At 45.9% G+C, this 19,629-nt stretch overlaps 1 protein-coding gene across 2 annotated transcripts in view; it reads left to right on the forward strand.

The window, feature by feature from the left end:
* ATP10A (ATPase phospholipid transporting 10A (putative)) overlaps positions 1–19,629 on the forward strand; it is a 196,963-nt gene that overhangs the window by 147,510 nt on the left and 29,824 nt on the right. For both annotated transcript variants that reach the window (XM_021680631.1, XM_021680630.1), the window contains exons 6-12: positions 725–855; positions 2,473–2,725; positions 5,856–6,073; positions 8,269–8,463; positions 10,914–11,496; positions 18,695–18,798; positions 18,892–19,018. In XM_021680631.1, coding sequence (XP_021536306.1) covers positions 725–855; positions 2,473–2,725; positions 5,856–6,073; positions 8,269–8,463; positions 10,914–11,496; positions 18,695–18,798; positions 18,892–19,018 — 1,611 coding nt within the window. The remainder of the gene's footprint in view (positions 1–724; positions 856–2,472; positions 2,726–5,855; positions 6,074–8,268; positions 8,464–10,913; positions 11,497–18,694; positions 18,799–18,891; positions 19,019–19,629) is intronic.

Genomic DNA, 19,629 nt, shown 5'->3' on the forward strand with positions numbered 1-19,629 from the left:
AAGCCTTTGGGTCTTAAGAAGGACCTAAGCATCAGCTTGCACATGGGCTGTGGTGCTATCCAGCCTCTGATGGCCTCCAGACCTGGTATGCTGCCTCGGGAGTGCCTTGCAGGGGACTGTGTTTCACCTCTGGGTAAGTGATCTTCACCACATCCCCTGCTCAGCGACCATCATGAAGCAGATGAGTGTGATGTGGTCTTGGAGCTCAGTGGTGAAAGACATAGGTGTACGGGACACGGAAAGGGCTTGTGTTATCAAGTGTGGGACCCAGCTGATGAAATACTGTGCAATGCCATTGGCTTCTGAGAGTCCATGACATGTGCAATGTGAATCTGTAGGAAGGGTCAATAATGGGCAATATCCGGGGCTGACTGACAAGACTGGTGTTTTGTGAGGCACATGCTGGGAAATTCCTCTTTGGGGATTTTCCCATTGGTGGCTGCCAGCACATACCCAGTTTCTGCCTCATGACCAGCGTGCTTTTCAGTGCCAATAATGGGAAATGCCTGATGTGAGGAAGAATCCAAGAACCAGTGCCTTCCAGCAGTCTGACTGTGGGTGCCAACAGTACCTGCCATGCGCTTTTGCTTTCTTACATGGCAAGGCAGGCTAATGAGACCCAATGTGCCTGTGTCCATAGTCTTACAGTTTTGCTTTACTTTGCACTAGCAGTGTCTTATTTTCCCATTGGGTGAATGATGTTTCTTTTCGAACGTTGCTGTAGGACACGGACTGTGGGTGCGGCGGTATCAAGAGAAGAAGTCATTATTTGATGTCCCTGAGTCTGATGGCAGTTCTTTATCCCCAGTCACAGCTGCAGTTTACTCGTTTTTGACAATGATAATAGTTCTGCAGGTAACAGTACTAAGTACCATATGATAATTGCTTTACTTTTCTGGTAAGAACTTTAAAGTCATCACACTCTGCTAAGAATGTCCTATAAATTCTGCATCTGGGAGGACCACAGATACACCTGCCTAATGTGCTGCTTCTTACTTTTCCACTTAATTTATCTATAGGGTCTTTTTTGGGTGCTTTTCAAGTTAACATTCTCCTTTGCCGTTCCTAAGATTCTTAGGCCTTACGGGGTTGGTTTTTGGATCATTGTGTTTGTTTTATTTTTCCATTCCATTACTTCTTAAAAAAAAAAAAAAAAGCCCTAAATTTTATTTTGGGATAATTTTAAGATTTACAGACAAGTTGCAAAAAATAGTACAGAGAGTTCCCATATGTCCTTCACCCAGAGTCCCCTAATGTGACTGTATTATATTACTATGCTACATTGTCGAAACCAAGAAACCAACTTTGGTACTTTGCCATAAATTCTAGATGCCATTTGGATTCTACTAGTCTTTGCACTGATGTGCTTTATCTGTTCCAGGATTCAATTCCGGATATCACAATTGCATTTTGCAGCATTGGTTTTTATTATTTTTATTACTGTTACTGTTAGTATTATTAGTTCACATGCCTCATGAACAATTCCCCATCACTAACTGAGAACCTGTGCCCAAGAGGCTTGTTCAAGAGTAGAGAAGGGTCAGTTGAGTGTCATGTTAGGAAGACAAAGTGCACAGAGGACCTCTGCTTAGCCTTTGCCTACAAGGGGAGCTCTACTGCCTTTATCACATGTGTTTCATACAGCAGGAACTTTCTACATTAGTCTTTTTTGTGAGTGCACATTTGGTTCTAGCTCTGTACTAGTAGTAGTTCTATAGTAAGCATGGTACTGAAGTAGGTGTTGCATTAACATTGTGTTACCAGGAGAACCCAGTTAGTCTGTCTGGATATGATATTCTGAGCCCATGAACATGAGTTCAATACTGTCATTCAAAAAAAAAAAAAATTTAAACATTGACGTCATGAAGATTATTCTTAAATTGTCAAAGTGTAACTGTGAATATTCTTCTCAAAGCCTTCTTCCCTTTGCTCTGTATCATACAAGATCCCAGAAATTGTCCTTCAACACAACCAGCCTCTGGAAAGCCTGTCTCTTCCGAACCCCTGTGGGGTTGTGTCCACGGGATGGGCAGCTCTTGTTGCCGGGAGCCCTGGGAGAGCCTGGGGGCCAAGTGCTGCTGTGGTGCGAGGTGACTTTGCTTATGAGGACTCTGACTGTGCCATGTGTTTTTTTCTCTTTCTCTCTCCTCTTTCCTTTCCTAGCTTCTCTCAAGCACAACTTAGTAATACGAAAATGCTTGCTTCTATCCAAGCCATGGTTACCATTCTTCCAGACACGATAGTGGATTTCTGCTCCGCAGTGACACCATAGGCTGTCCTAGTTTAAACTCTTTGCCAATATCCTAATACTTTTCCAATACTGACTCTCAACCAACCTGGTTAAGCTCTTAAAGGTACAGTATAGTCCCTACTTACTTGTGGTTGTAGTCATTTGTCATTTCAGTAGTTTGGACTACTTCTGCAGCTCCCTGGTCCTCATAATTGTTCATGTGTATGCCTTATGTCTTCTAGGTTTTGATCCCAATTTCCTTATATGTTTCCATTGAAATTGTTAAAGTATGCCAAGTGTACTTCATTCATCAGGACGTAGAGTTGTATGACGAAGAAACGGACTCGCAGCTGCAGTGTCGAGCTCTGAACATCACGGAAGACTTAGGGCAGATACAGTATATCTTCTCAGATAAAACTGGCACTTTAACTGAAAATAAGATGGTTTTCCGAAGATGCACTGTGTCTGGCATAGAATATTCCCATGACGCCAATGGTGAGTCTGGGGGTGGGGACCCCCAGTCTGGGCTGGACAGAGAGCCTCTGTGTCAAAGCTGCATGCACACATGCCTGGGCACACGTACATGCACACACACGCACACATGCACACACACACACATACAAGCTTCAGGGATTGCTGATTTTTGAGAGAGAATAAAACACAGAAAGGCTGTTAGAGCAACTCAGGAGACTGAAGCGTGGCAGCATTTATAGAAGCAAACATAGAATTCCATGTTGCTGACAGTGCCCTGTTCACTGCAGTATCTCAGTGTGGTGGGCATCTGCTTAAACACTCTTTTTCTACCAGACAAGAGAACCGAGAAGGGCATTCTTGAGGAAGTCACTTCTGAGGCACCCAGTCTCTTTGCTGCACCAAAAAATGAAGAGATGCTTTTATTGTCACCCATCAGCCTCCTTGTTATTAGCTGAAAATTCTCAGAAGGGCATTGGGCAATTCATGCTGTATTCTTTCCCTTAGAAAATGATGTTAGTAGAAGCTGGAAAGAAATATCACTCCCGTTTGAATTTTACAGGTGGTTGCTCCTCCTACCTCTCCTTTCCTTATCCTTTGCTGCCTCTGTCCTCCCTGAACCCATACGGGAGCTATCCACTTCATAAGCAGAGGGTATGACTGGAACCATCCACCCGTCTGAGCCAGGAGAGGGCACCAAGATAAGGTGTGCCAGCTCTGCAACCAGCGCCCCTCTCCTTCCTGTAACAGCATCTGAGAACATGAAAGAAGTCTTGCCACGGGAACAGAAGCAAATAATAGAACAGGAGTCAGTATGTGGGCTTCATTAGGAAGCTGTTCTTTTAGGGGGATATGGCAGGAAAGATCTGTTAGAGGCATGGGATTTTTGCGAGTTTCATGAAACCAAGAATTATGATATCCACGAAGGCCCTTTATGTAAAATTAAAGTAATCATATTAAATAGAAGACATAGGAACTTATCCACTATGTTTATTGCTTTATTTGCCTCCCAAAATAAATGGTCAGTCACTGCCCACCTGTCCCCCTAGCACTCTCCCCTTCCATAACTCCTCAGCCTTGTGCAGAAGAGCTCATTTGCCTGAAAGCAGAGCTTAGCCTAACTGTAAAGGAGCCAGAGACCCAGGTCTGAAGTTGGGTCAGAAGCAGCCTCTGAAAGCTGGACCTGAGACTCCATGTGCGGAATCCCAGCTAAGATTACAGAAGAATGTTGACAGTTGTCAGATGCTTATCATAAAATCAAAGGATTGCATTGCCTCTGGAAGACACAGGAAAGCGTTTGTGGTGAAGGCCAAAGCAAGCAGGCCTCGCTGCTGCATGTTTGAAAAAAAATGCTGTGATCAGTCATTGATATGCACCTGGGGCCAGGAGCAACGTCAGCTGTTATTACCCATGACCTGACCTCTCAGATCTCATTAGTAAAATGAATTCAGATGACTTTGTGCGATGAACCCAGTTCACATGGAGACTGTGGGTTTGGCCATCTCTGACCTTATGTCCCGGTTACGTTGTGTGCCCCAGATGAGGCATCACCTACCTGCTTCCTGCCTTCCCTCGACACTGAGGGCATCGCTCAGGCCACTGCTGGTCAGAAACTGCTGCATCATTGTAGACCACAGACACATCAGCAGTGGTCTGAGGGATTGGTGTTTAGGCTAACATCCAGGATGTTAGCAGGAGGGTGGGACAGGCTGGTGTATCCTTCGAGAGGCTGACCCAAGCTCCTAATGCACAAGCCCAGGAGCTTGACAGCACCATGTCCGGGCTTTGTTCTTCCCTGCCGTTCATTCACCACCAAACTGGGGCTTCCATCAGCCAGGAGTGGGTGAGACGGGCAGAGAAGATTTGCTTCTGGGGTGAGGAACTCCCGGAGTTGGATCCTGGTGTTGGCAGTTACTTGGCCTTGTGACCATGGGTGACTTATCTTTCCTTATCTCTGTTTTTCTCATCCCTAAAGAAAAGTCTTCCTAATGAAAGATGCTCAATATAAGGCCTAGCTCACAGGACAGACCAATGCCACAGGCATGCGCAGATCGGAGGGCCCTTCTAAGCCCTTCTAAGCCCCTCAGGCAGGCCACCTTGTGTTAAGATACCTTGTGCTCACACCCAGCACTGGACCTGCCCTGGAAGTTCTTAATAATTGCTTGTTTTGAATGAGTAATCTTCATGACTAGTCTCCTTGCTCGTCTGTGATGAAACAAGCTGAACTAACTGGGGAAAGCCAGAAAAATGTCTTCAGAGCCATCCATTAGCAAGAAGCAGTGCAGATGTACCTCATAATTCACTGAGTGGCCATGTAGCTACAAGGACTTTGCTGGTCAGTGCCCCCTTGAGGGCTCAAGCACAGCCATGCAGTCAAGGTCGTCTTCAGTGGAGCATTGCCTGCTGGGTCTATATCCTGGTGGCATTTGTCCACCCTGTGCAACCCACAAGGACTGTCAGCCTCCCTGTTGGGTAGACCTTCATCCATACAGTGTAAATGCAGACAGTACCCACCACCTACCTGGCCTTGAACAAGGATGCCCCATGGTAAAGCACCATAACACAGCCTGAGAACCATCATTTCTCTGTGATTGCAGGGCAGATGTTCAACATGTGATCTGTCCTGACAGCCCCAGTGAGCCAGGTGGTTCCATGACCCCAGGTTAAAGGGCAAATCCTGAAGCCAGGTTACTCTGTGGGCTAGGCCTTCACTGTCTTCCCTTCCTTTGCCCCTGTTGTCTGCTGCCCAGACGCCATTCATCACACCTAGGGTCCACCTGAATAGAGGGGCTGTATGTGAATCTATCTGTCCACTCCTTACTTGTTTGTGGAGTGCGATGGCCACTGTGCCAAAATGCACTGGACCTGAGCTTTGGCATCACCTTGACCTGGATGCCATCTCCACCCTCTTGAGTCCTAATGTACTTAGCAAGCTCCTTACGTTCTCTGTGACTCATCTGTGCTTGGGGCTGAGAATGTCAGCCTCACCAGGTTGACTGTAGGTCCACATAAAATGAGAGCGGCCTCCATCTCTCAGTGGAAACTCATTAAATGTGGCCTTGCCTTTAAGAAAGCGAGGGTGGCGAGTGCTCTGAATCAGTTTCATTTTCCTAGCCTTCCTGTGACGTGTCACCCCATGTCCCTCTGCCCACAGCCCAGCGTCTGGCCAGGTACCAGGAGGCAGACTCCGAAGAGGAAGAGGCGGTCCCCAGAGGGGGATCGTTGCCCCAGCGCGGCAGCATCGGGAGCCACCAGAGCGTTCGCGTCATGCACAGGACCCAGAGCACCAAGTCACACCGGCGCACAGGCAGCCGGGCTGAGGCCAAGCGGGCCAGCATGCTGTCCAAGCACACGGCCTTCAGCAGCCCCATGGTGAGTCCCACTCAGAGGACGGCAGCTGCCCATGCTGGGGCTGTATCACCTTTCCTGGTCCTGCTACTTCCCTTCATTCCTCCAAAGTATCTGCATGTAACAATACGAATGAGCTGTTGCTGGGGGTTTAGCTCTGCTCAGTGAACAGAACTTTTGTGGCCAACACCTCTTCAAACCCATGTATTTTTCCTAAAATGCTGACACGGCCCCTTTGCCTTGGCCTCTAAGGATGGGGGATTACCGGTAAACTACCCAGATGGGCGCTGGAGAGGAAGGCTGTCCTGCCAAATGAAATGCATAAAACATCAGAGCAGGATGACAACTGTGAAAAAGCAAAGCCAAGTGGCGGGGGGGGGGGGGGGGGGGGGGGGGGAGTTTTAATTAGATGAACCCAAATCCAATAAACTTCTTTCTCCCTTGCCTTGACAGCTGCCCAAACATCTATGGACCATTCTGGTCAGGCAGGGAAATTTCCAGGAGTGAGTGAGTGAGGATCTCTAAAAAACCTTTCACTTCTGAAATGTTTTAAGAGCAGAGAGGGAGAATCCATTTTGGTTCCTCTGTGGTGGCCTCATTCTCTTCTGTCCTTAGAAACCATACAGAGTCTGCCATTACATGGCGGTCGCTGATTGGTGGGTTTACGTAGAGGTACCTGGGAGGAGGGCCCTCATGCTTGACAGGAGGGGGACTGTGTTGGAGCAAGCTTTCCTGGCATTGATTTAGCAATATGGGTCCAGAGTATTTGAAATATTCAAACTTCCTGACCTAGGAATTTAGGGATTCAGCCAAAGTTTTCTGTGCATAGCAGTTTGTCAGTGAAAAAAAAATGTATTCAGTGATAAAAGAATGGCCAAATGAATCATAGTGTGTCTGTTTTGATGTTGTTAAAAGTCTGGAAAAGTTCAGACTGCAGTTGAGCCTGGAAGAGCACAGGTCTGAACTGTACAGGACAACTTACACGCAGATTTTTAAAAATAAATACAGTACTGTATTTTCCTTATGACTTTCATAATATTTTCTTTTTTAAAATTTGTTTAAAGATTTTATTTATTTTGAGAGAGAGGGAGAGAGATCACAAGCAGGAGGGATGGGTAGAGGGAGAAGCAGGCTCCCCACTGACCAGGGAGCCCGACGTGGGGCTCGATCCCAGGACACCGGGATCATGACCTGAGCCGAAGGCAGACGCTTAGCCAACCGAGCCACCCAGGCACCCCTTAATAATAATGTTTTCTTTTCTCTAGGTTATATAATTGTAAGAATATAGTATATAATACATATAACAAACAAAATATATTATTAGTCAACTGTTTATGTTATCAGTAAGGCTTCCAGTCAGTAGTAGGCTAATTTTAGGAGTGTCAAAAGTTATATAGACTTTTCACCTGCACAGGGATCAGCACCCCAATCCCTGCATTGTTCAAGGATCAGCTGTATATAGTGTTTTGGGGAAAATGGACACTGCCAATTTATGTATAAATTTTTTTATTGAGCTATAATTGACATATAACATTGTATAAATTTAAGGTGGGAATGCAAATCAGAAATATAATGAGATACCACTTCACACCTCTTAGAATGGCTATCATCAAAAAGCCAAGAGATAAGAAGTGTTGGCAAGGATGTGGGGAAAAGGGAACCCTCATGCACTGTTGGTGGGAATGCAAACTGGTACCCAGCCACTGTGGAAAACAGTAAGGAGGTTCCACAAAAACTTAAAAAACAGAATTACTGTATGATCCAGCAACCCCACTTCTGGGCTTATGTCAAAAGGAAATGTATAAAATATTTGATGATGTAAAATGTAAATGTACAGAAAAAAGACTGGAAGGAGACAAAGAAGTGTGTGTTTCAAAAAGTATGTATTACTGTGAGGTGATGTGATACAGATTTGTTAAATTTTCCCTCTTTTTCAAATCTCTCTGAGTCAGATATGTTATAATAACATATATTCTTAGCTGTATGACTTTATAATGAGAACGTGTGTGTTATAAGAACATACACATTTCATTCCATATGTAAGTCATATATTCTTGTACCAATTATATACATTATTCATCACTATAAAATGGCATATGCATGTGAGTCAGATGAAGGTGTCTTTAGAGCTTATACTGAAATCAGGGTGCCTTAAACAGTCAAGCACTAAGACGCTTTCACTGGGTTATACTCACCCCTTAGTCTCTGTCTTCTTCCAGGAGAAAGACATCACACCCGATCCAAAGCTGTTGGAGAAGGTGAATGAATGTGACAGGTGCCTGGCCACCGCAAGGCCCCAGGAACGCCCACTGGCCCACCTTTCGCCAGAGCTCTCTGACGTGTTCGACTTCTTCATCGCACTCACCATCTGCAACACAGTAGTAGTCACATCCCCGGATCAGCCACGACAAAAGGCAAGCTCTGGGGTATCCCTGTGAAGCCGACGCCTTTGACCTTCAGCATCGTCCCACTGTTGTCAGTCTAACCTTCCCAGCAGGACTGCTCAGCACTACCTCTCAGGTTTAAGGGGATATAGTAGGGGGCTTTGTGGAGGGCAAGCCAGCTCATTGGTTCTGTGGTGCCGTCCCCAGGCTACCATGGACAGGTAAGGGGATTGGGGCCAAAGGGAGAGGAAAAACTTCTGAGCCCATAATGGGTGGGGCATATAACAGCCTAGACTGGAGTGGGGCTGCCCTGCACAATCTACACAGAGCTTCAGGGTTCCAGATTCTCATGAGAGAGTGGACAGGACAGGCTTGGGGCCCAGACAAATCGCCTGGACTTGAATCTTGACTTCACCAACAGGCTGAGCAGCTTTGGACAAGCCATTCCCCTCCTGTGCCTTAGGGACCTTATCTGTGACATGGAGGCAGTGGTGAGGGTTTAGAGGAAGGGCTCAGGGAAGGGCTCAGAGAAGTGCTTGGCACACAATAAATGTATTTGATGTTAAAAGGGCCTTTAACATTGTCTTTAAAAGAGAAGTGGTCAAGAATCAATCCGAGGTTACTTAAGATGGTGGAAACATAGCAATACCCAAGTTGGTTTTTGCTTGGGTAATTATAAGGTTCTCTCTGAAGAGAGTAAAGTTTCATGTGCAGACAGGTCCTTTATAACCCGAGTGGTTCTCAGGAAGTCCTCTAGGTAGGCCGGGAGGTGTGTGTGTAGGAAGTACACCTAAGGAGGGATATGCATAATGCAGCTAAGCAACTTTAAATGGATAAAAACGAAGGTGCTCTAGAGCTAGATGCATGCCATACACCTGCCCCTCAACCCCCCATTCTCCCAGACCTCTTTCCCTCCTCCTCAGCCAACCCTTCTAGCAGGTTCCACTGATGGAGCCATTGGTGTGTGATGTGGGGTAAACCAAGGGTCTCTGCTCTCTTCACAGCAGCATACCTGGCAGTAACGCAGCCCCCCCGCCCCCTTGCTCCTGCTCCTGCCACACTGGCCTGCAGAAGCCCCAGGGGGCCTGACAGGTCCAGAGTGGACAAGGTCCCCACCACCCAGAGACTGCAGGATTGCACCGTCTGCCTTAGGCGAGGGCTGCTTCCTGGTGCAGCTCACCTCTTAGCTGCCTCAGCATCCTTCATCTGGCCTTCAGATTCTTCCACCGTCCTATATTCAGTCCTGCTGGCATGCATCCCTGGAGAAGTGTCTGGTTTCTAGTTAGACCTGTCTGAGACCCAGGCATTGCTGCAACTATGGAATAAGTGAGAGAGACCCCAACATAACTGAGGCATGTGGTGATGGTCACATAGGCAGTGCGTTCCACATAGGGAGCAGAACATTTAATCCCCCACCCTCAGACTGCAGATGAATAGGTCTCTGGATGCACTGCTCTTTCCACATATTAGTGAGTGCGATATTTCAGGGTATTTGGAGCCAGTAGGAGCTCCAGTGTGGCTGCTTGAATCTCCCCCTTGAATATGTAGCACAGTTAAAGTCATTATAGAAACAAAGAATCACCTTTATCAAAATTGGTCCCATGTGCCTTGCTTTACCAAATACCTGACTTTTCTGCAGGCTATTATGTAATTTACAACTTTAGTCACATGGGGAAAATTATGAAAATTTAAGGCTAACTATAATTCAATGTTTTGCTTGTTGCAACATTTGCTGTAAATCTATTTTCTAGCAGAAAGTTAAAATAGGCATATTATACTAGCATTAGTGAACACTACTCATTTAAATAAAGTATTGCAGTTCCTGCATCGTTGAGCTTTTTGGAACTTTAGCAAATGTATATAACTGTCATTTTGTTGTTTTCACTTCTTGTTAGAAGATATGCGATTTATTGTGACTTTAAAAAAATGTGCTAAATGATTTGAATCCTGAATTTGTCCAAGCGTTTAATTTGTTTAGAAAAGTTTTTGGGTCTGGGAGTGTTATTTAAATTTTATATGGACATAATTCAAAGGACTGTATAAACTGGTCTTTTGTAAATGCATTTTGTAATGGGGGGGGGAGGGATTTGTGCCAGGCGGTAGTGACAGGCGTGTTCTTCTGAACCTTTTCTGCAAAGCAGTGGGACATTGCAATGTGGGGACAGCTAGCAGAGGGGATAGTCTCAGAGCCTTCAGGTACCACTAGCCACACACTCCCTGAGTCAGGCCAGGGCCTCCGTGTGGCTACCAGGTGATCACATTCTAAAAGAACGTATACTGCTAATTTTTGTTTAAGTGAAATAGAAGAGGCCAAAGGATGGTCTCAAGGAAGAAATGCTGGCTCTGGTTGTGTGCCCCCAAATCTGGGAAACGGGAACTCTGTGCTCTGAGCCCTCAGGGGGAGTGGGGGAGTGCCCTGTGGCCGTGTGGGCGAGGCCTTTGCATATACCTCACATGTCTTCTGACTGCTTGTCTTGCAGGTGAGGGTGAGATTTGAGGTGAAGTCCCCCGTGAAGACCATAGAAGACTTCCTACGGAGGTTCTCACCCAGCCGCCTGACCTCAGGCTGCAGCAGCATCGGGAGCCTGACCGCCAACAAAGCCACCCACAAGTCAGGGTCCAACTTTCTGTCCACCCTATCCAATGACAGCACACTGTTCAAGCTGGAGGAGAGGCTAGGCCAGCCAGCCGCGGCCATCGCCAGCAATGGCTATAGCAGTGGGGCTGCCAGCTGGGGCCCGGAGCACACTGCCCAGGAGCAGAAGCTGCAGCGGGAGCAGGAGCGGGAGCTGCGCTATGAGGCAGAGAGCCCCGACGAGGCGGCGCTTGTGTATGCTGCGCGGGCCTACAACTGCGCGCTGGTGGACCGGCTGCACGACCAGGTGTCCGTGGAGCTGCCCCACCTGGGCAGGCTCACCTTCGAGCTCCTGCACACGCTGGGCTTCGACTCTATCCGCAAGAGGATGTCAGTGGTGATCCGGCATCCACTCACCGATGAGATCAATGTTTACACCAAAGGAGCCGACTCAGTGGTCATGGACCTCTTGCTGCCTTGCTCCTCAGGTATCCAGCTCCCCTCCACTGGGTGGTATCCCCAGCTCCAGGTGGAAGTCCCAGTAAATTAGCCCTTTCCCTCAGTCCCTTCCCATTGGATTTCATTAAGCCTTTTCTAAAGCAATGCCCATCAGAGGTTTGCCTCTCTGGATCACCCGTTCCTCCTTCGAGGGGTTTGGACTAGAATGCACTGGGGGCTGGAGGATGGAGGGCTTCAGTGCCTGAACTCCCCTTAGAACAGTGGGGTCGAGGGTCACTTGGGGGGAGGCCTAGCATCATTTTAAATCTGGACAATGAAGGTTAAGATCTTTTAGACTAGAAGTTCCAGAAGGTTGCTTCCTGCTCTGATTGCCTGGACCATGTCTTCTATGGAGGTTCTCACCCAGCTGCCTGACCTCAGGTCATGGTTTGTAGCCCAATTGTGGAGCTGCCTCAGGCCACAGTGAGAGCTTAGGTATTGGAGGCTGCTGGCCTCTCAACCACCATCTGTCCCACCTTTGGGCAGAGCAGCTCCATCTTAGTCTCTTTCATGTACTAGAGTTCCATATAACTTCTGTGTTTAAAAAAAGGAATTTGAAAACCACTGGTGTTAGTGGAACTTTATCCAGCAGAAGGGCTTGCTTGAACCTCCTTCTAGATACAAAAGCTTCTGCGCCTTGAGAGGGGAATGGCCTAGGTCCCCATTCGTAAATGTGGTCACCCCTCCTCTCTACTTGGAGGATGAAGGCATGCCCGTCTGACGTCCAGGGAGAGAGGTGGGATGGAGGGGAGGATGCTGCTGGCAGACAGAGGGGTACATGCTGCGGCTCTGCTGCCTGGCCTGCACAGTCTTCCTGTCTGTTGTATCCTGGAAACATCTCTAGGTACAACCTGCTGTGAAAGCCTGTCCACTGGGTGCAGCCTTTCCAGAGCTCTGGGATGGAGCTAGAGAATACTTTACTTCCCATAGTCCTTTCGCCACAATCTCAGTGCCTCCGAACAGGACTCCTGGCTCCCAGGTACAGCAGCACTCTGCTGTGGGGAGGTGCACTGGACGATTTCTGCAGAGAAAATCCTTTTCCCATGGCAGAACTGTTGTAAACAGGTCTCCAAAAACAGTTTGGGTAGCTTTTCATGGCGAAAACCCACCAGAGGGCAGGATTTGCCTTTCCACCCCAGGGGTTCTGTGCTAGAGTGGACATAGAATCCAATTCATAGGCTGATTTTGCATTCCAAGAGTCTTCTTCATTCTCCCATTCCATAGGTTGCCTTTTGGTTTTGTTGCTTGTTTCCTTTACTGTGCAGAAGCTTTTTATTTTGATGGAGCTTTTTATGCTTATGTTTCCCTTGCCTCAGGAGACCTGTCTAGAAAAAATGTGGCTATGGCCAATGTCAGAGAAATTACTGCCTATGTTATCCTCTAGGATTTTTATGGTTTCGGGTCTCACATTTAAGTCTTTCATCCATTTTGAGTTTATTTATGTATATGGTATAAGATAGTGGTCCAGTTTCATTCTTCTGCATGTGGCTGTCCAATTTTCCCATTTATTGGGGAGAAAAAAAAGACACTGGAAAAAAAACACAAACACATGGAAGCTAAACAACATGATACTAAGCAACCAAAGGGTCAATAAAGCAATCAAAGACGAAATCAGAAAGTACATGGAAACAAATGAAAATGAAAATACAGTGGTCCAAAACCTATGGGGTGCAGCAAAGGTGATCATAAGAGGGGAGTATATAGCAATACACGCCTACCTCAAAAAAAACAAGAAGAAGTTCAAATAAACAATCTAACCTTACACCTAAAGGAACTAGTAAAAGAAGAACAAACAAAGACCAAGAGGAGTAGAAGGAAGGAAATAGTAAAGATCACAGCAAAAATAAATGACATAGAGACTAAAAAAACAGTAGAAAAAAATCATTAAAACCATGAGCTGGTTCTTTGAAAAAGATAAACAAAATTGATAAGCCTTAGCCAGGCTCATCAAGAAAAAAAAAAAGGACCCAAATAAATAAAACCAGAAACAAGAAAGAAGTAACAACCGACACCACAGAATACAAAGGATTATAGAGAATACTACAAAAAAATTATGTACCAACGAATTGGACAACCTAGAAGAAATAGATGTATTTCTAGCAACATACAATCTTCTTAAACTGGAGAAGAAATAGAAAGATTTTCTATAGAAAATAGAAAATTTTCTGTTTCAAGAAGAAATAGAAAATCTGAACAGACTAATTAATAGTAGCAAAATTGAATTGGTAATCAAAAAACTACCAAAAAATAAAATCCAGGAACAGATGGATTCATAGGTGAATTCTGCCTAACATTTAAAGAAGAGTTAATACCTATGCTCCTCAAACTATTCTAAAAAAGAGAAGAGGAAAGAAAGCTTCCAAATACATTTTACAAGCCTTCTTTATTCTGAAATTTGATTTTGCATCCACGCAAAAGAAAAAAAAGATATGGCAATTATCTGAGCAGATTTAATTCTATTGTAAAAAAAAAATCATCATCTTTGTCCTTTTCCACAGCCTTTCATTAAAGACAATTTAATGGACCACTGTATTTCAGACATTACCACATACAGCAGGTCATGTATAAGGTAAAAGACCTACAATAGCACTAGCAAACAAGGGTAGGACAGGGTGGTAGGTAGGACCCACCGTACAGAGAGGGTCAGGGACCCTACTGCGCTGTGCAAAACACATAAGAAAAACCAAGAAGGCTGCCATAGTCACCACACTTGTACTCTGCTGCCAGATCACTCTTTTAAATGAGGAAGAATTCTCAAATTTCTAGAGAAAGTGCAAACAAACAACTCCTACCACTCATAGTCAACTTCAAGATCAAGATGGGGGGGGGCGTTGCAGGGAGACTATGTGCAGGCTGGGGAGCCTCGTAGCCCCCTCCACCTAATCCTGCAGCCCCAGTGTGGCTTTGCTGTTGTACTCACCTCCTCCATGACTGTAGGTCTTCGGGAGGAAATTACTACCCATATATAGGTAACTACAGATGAGAAGAAGCAAAGCCTTCCATCTGTTCCACCATGAAAGAGACACATAAAAGAACGACATTGCTATCGTTACACATTGCCCAAACCATGACATTGAAAGGGGCAAATTAAAAATAAACAGTTGGTGTTGCTCTCCACCTTACTCTAGGAATTTCCAGGCAGTGTGCAGGTCAGATAGGTTGATAGGGAAGAGGTACATGTAGACATCCAGCAACTTAAGATTCAGGAGGTTCCAAGACCCCATTGGATTCTCAAGAGAGGAGCTGTCACCTTGGGGGGTCACCTTGAAGTTATCCACTGGTGACACCCTGGCCTTATGTATAACTCATTCAGCTTTTTACTTTGTGGGCGGATGGGTGTGGAGAGGAACAGACTTGCAGAGCACTTATCTGTGCTGCAGAAGCAGCATTAGAGCTGAGCTGCTGTACCTGTGTGCTGGTGATAAAGTGAGGTAGGCACACAAGTATTATCCTCTGGATTACTTCAGATCTTTAAGATCTTTCTTCAAAGAGACCTAACACTTTATCAAACAAGGCATGAGGAGGCTACACTGATGGTGGACGTGACTGTGTTAGAGTGTGTCATATTCTCAGGACACGATCGTGTCTTGGAAGTTGTATGGGATCAGGTATAAAGCAGGGGTCCACCCCACCCTGGTACCTACAGACCTCTGTTCAAATCCCAGGTCTATGTTTATGAGCTAGAATGACCCTGGATAAGTCACTTACTTTCTTTGCCTCTATTTCCCATCTGCACAGAGGAAATCAGGATGCTGACCTCACAAGAAGCCCTGGTCCAAGCCTCTAGCAGTGTCTGGTCTGATATAAGTATAGAGTCTAAGCTTAAGTCCCTTTCTCTTCTCTCTGGTTCCTTCCCCTTAAGATTCACTGCTTGAGGTTTGGTCCAGTTGCCACTTGGTGTGGTGTTTAAGACACAAACACCCAGACAGCTCCACCCTCCTCCAAGAGTGAGGATGGAGAGTAGCCCACCATCTAGCATGGGCCTCACACTTTGCTGCTCTTCCGTAGATCAGTAAATGCATGCATGAACAAGGAAGAGAATTCACCTTCTTATTTTACCATCTGACTAAGATGAAACTCCTTATAAGAGAAATAAATTTGACTCAAGTATAGAAGCAATGGAAATATCACTTTGGGCATGTTAAGACCACATGTCAAAATCATGAGTGGGAATGGATGTTTTCCTGTGAGGTCCTGAGCATTGCCAGCCGTGTCCATCTGCCCTGCTCAGCCAGAGCTGGAAGAGGGTTCCTTTCAGTCCTGCTGCATCTTGAGGTCAGTGACATGGGAGTCATCTTTACAGACTGACAGGATCTGTTACTGTCGGACACTGTGTGTGCCCCCCAATCCTGGATGTGGCTGCAGAGATCTTCTCTCTGGGCCCCTCAGGCCGCCACCACCCGCCAGGAGGCACTGGGTAGCATTGGTTCCACTTCTGCCGGTGATGTTGCTCATTACCCAAGTAGCTGTGTTGCAGACACAGCATTCTTCCTACTACCATAGATAGGAAAGCTGCACGGGATCTGGGTGGCCTCTAGGATATCAGGAAGAAGAGGCTGATATTGCATGAGTATCACTTAAAATGCAATGTGAATGGTTAGAATGCCTGCAGTTTGAGAAGAGTGCAGGAGAGCCGGGCTGAGCACATAACTCTGGGGGGTCCATGGGTTTGCTTTCTAGGACAGCACCCAATACATTCTTCTTAGGTGCCCCCAGCTCCTCGGTGCTCTTCCACTTTGAGCTTGAGTTCTTTCCACCATCCTGGCCCCTCCGTCAGAATGTGGACATATCCCAGCATTCACAAAGAACCAATCCTACAAACCCTAACATTGGCTCTTCCCAGTGACTGTGCAGTCCTTGGTGCAGTTGAGAATCTACAAGGGAGAGGTCGAGTAAGAATCAGGAGCCAGGTTTTACCTCAAGTGGCAGAGGAGGTGTGTGTCTGCAAGTCTGGAGGAGGGGACGAGGCAGGGCAGTTGCTGCTTCTCTCCCTGAAGGGCTGGGTGGGCTCAGTCCCAGGCTCTGCTGTGGTGGCCCCGTACAGAAACAGCTCCGCATGGCTGCCTGTGGGATCGCACACTCATCCAGGGCACCCAGCATGCCGAGCCACCCAGCCTGCCTCCTCTAGCTCATCAGTTCTGTTTTGACCAAGTGTTCAGTCTCAGCTCCTGCATGCTGCTCCTTTGCTGGAGTGCAGTCTTCCCCTCCCCTCTCTGGAGAACCAAAGTACTTTATTATTATTATTCTAATTCCAAAGGCCCTCAGATAGACATGCCTTTGCTCAAATAATAGTCAGCATCTGGAATATTGTTATTATCCCCTTCTGAGAATTGCTATCACAATATCAGGTAGTCAAAATTAAGATGTCGTATTTTGAGTGTCATCTTTTCAGGAAATTTAAATTCTTAAAGCAAAGCAATCTAGGGCAGTGTTTCCAATCTCTCTTTTTTTCATTATTGCTCCCTTAAGGAGCCTTTTTAGACATTTTTTAATTATCTCCCCATGACATTTTAATGCCACAGATATGCTGCATATTTGTTTATGTACTGTATATATATCTGTGCCTTATGCTATGCCTAAGTATGTTTTAAATATATAATTAAAATTTTTTGCCCCGGAACCAATGTCTTAGGCCCTTGGGGTGCTATCTTCTTTATGCAGAACACATGTCTAAGAGGTGAAAGTGTTTCTCCCAGGTCCAGTTTGCCCAGGACCTGACTCAGATAGTAGACAGCCTGTCTCAGACCAGGGGCCTCACCACTGGTAAGTACAGTTGCCAGATTCAGCAAACAAAATATATTGAATGCCCAGTTAAATTTGAATTTCAGATAAAAAACATAATATTTTTAGTGAAAGTATGTCTTATGTGATATTCGCACATCTTATATTCTATCTGGTAATACTACTGGTGTTCTGGGGATAGAAACTGCACTTTGTATTCAAGTACAATTTTTCACAAACTGGAAGAGTATGTACCTTCATTTACATCCACCTCCTGGGCAAAAGGATACCAGATCACTCCTAATAAAGCATTGTTTAGGGGTGCCTGGGTGGCTCAGTCAGTTAAGCGTCTGCCTTCAGCTCAGGTCATGATCCCAGGTCCTGGGATCGAGTCTCACATTGGGCTCCTTGCTCAGCGGGGAGCCTGCTTCTCCCTCTGCCCCTCCCCCTGCTTGTGCTCTCTTTCACTCTCTCTGACAAATAAATAAAATCTCTAATAAAGCTTTTTTTATATGAGCTTCTCATTTCAACAAAGGTCATTAGTAACAGTCAAAAATACGATGTGGCTCTTTTTACAATACAGCTTTTACTTTAAATTTTATGTGAAACGTGTATACTGTTATAAGTGATGAAATAGACCCGGGATGAATCTAGTGGTGCGGAGGCTTCACACATGTCTCTTATTGGAGGGCGTTGGAGTAAATCACAGGGGAAGGATGCTCTTGTGACAGTCCTGCTTAATGCATTGCAACAAAATACATTCCAAATGCAGTCAGCTAGAGCACTGACCCTGAAACATGGTCATCATATACTTTCATCATGCACAAACCAGAGTGCATTATGCCTTTCCACTCCTAATTGGCGGCCCACGAAAACGGTAGACTTAGGATAAGTGTGTGTCACCTTGTCATGGATACCACAGTTGGGTGAGGCTCCGAGTCAGCACTTCTGAAGTTTGGTAATAAGCAGTAAGTCTGCTCAGCTGTGTCTACAGGAAACAGAAAAGGGTGGGTGTTTGGAGAACTCTTACTAGTGGACTTAGCTCTTTCTTTTTAACTGTGGTTTAAAAAAAAAACCCACATGACCTAAAATTTACCATCTTAATAAGTGTACAGTTCAGGAGTGTTAAGTGGATCCACATGGGTGTGCAATACGTCTCCAGAACTTTATCTTGCAAAACAAAGTCTTTACCCATTGGACAATTCCTCTTGTCTCCTGGCTGCCCAGCCCTTGGCAACCACTATTCTGCTTTCTGTGTCTGTGAGTGTGATTACATTCAGACCTTAAAAACATGGCTGTTTTCATGGGAAGCTGGCCTGGAAGCTGGGTGAGAAGAGCTTCCGGGCTAGAACCTCTGGGGTGGTGCTGACCTCTCATCTGGGCTACGCTACATATGTAGAGTTGTTTCAACACCATGCAAAGCTACCTCCGTTGTTCTTATATGTTTCTGCTTCTACTCCAACCTAGATGACGCCAGAGGAAGGCATCAAAAGAAAATCCGAAGCAAGACTCAGAATTACCTCAACCTGTATGCTGTGGAAGGCCTGCGCACCTTGTGCATTGCCAAGAGGGTGAGTGGGTGCCACCTCCACAAGCATGGATACTGACCGCTGCCCCCACAGTACGTGGTGCCTACGTGGCACTCACCAGTGTGTCTCACATAGGTTCTGAGTGAAGAAGAGTATGCCTGTTGGTTGCAAAGCCACTTAGAAGCAGAATCTTCCCTGGACAACCGTGAGGAGCTTCTTTTCCAGTCTGCCATTCGCCTGGAAACAAATTTGCATCTGTTGGGTAATTATGCACATGAGCACATGTTGCACTGAGCAGTGTGGAATTTGCAGAGACAGTCCTGGATGGGGTGGTGACATGGCTCCAGTCATTGGCAGCTCTGCACCTGCCGGGCTTGGTTAAGGAGTTGGCTGGCTTGATGCTAGCATGGCCCCCAGGCCCAGCCATCCTTGACTGAACATTCACACCATGGCCCGTCTCTGTAGTATTCCACGTGCTGTCCCACCAGGCACCCAATGACAACACCTGACTTGCCTCCCCCCTAAACCCTGCTTTCCCACCAAAAATAGAGATGAGGAACGAGGCTTCTCAACAACTGAAGCTTAAAGGGACTCCCTCCACCTCCTACCCCTAAAACAAAAAGAAACTGTTGGATTCCAGAAATGGCTGCACTTTACATCTTATGAATGTTTCATAGATTCAGTTTGGATGAAAAGAAAACGAGCTCATTTTTACTAAAATGTGCTCATATTTTCTACTGTGTTCATATTAGTATTTATAAGAATATTTATTTTAATATTTTAAATATTTAATATTAAGTTTGTATTAAATTAGCTGAGTCTTTGTATCTGTGCTCTCTGACCACACCAGGAACTGAATGTGATCATGCTGTG

This window comes from Neomonachus schauinslandi, chromosome 9 (genome assembly GCF_002201575.2).
Source record: "Neomonachus schauinslandi chromosome 9, ASM220157v2, whole genome shotgun sequence".
NCBI lineage: Eukaryota > Metazoa > Chordata > Mammalia > Carnivora > Phocidae > Neomonachus > Neomonachus schauinslandi.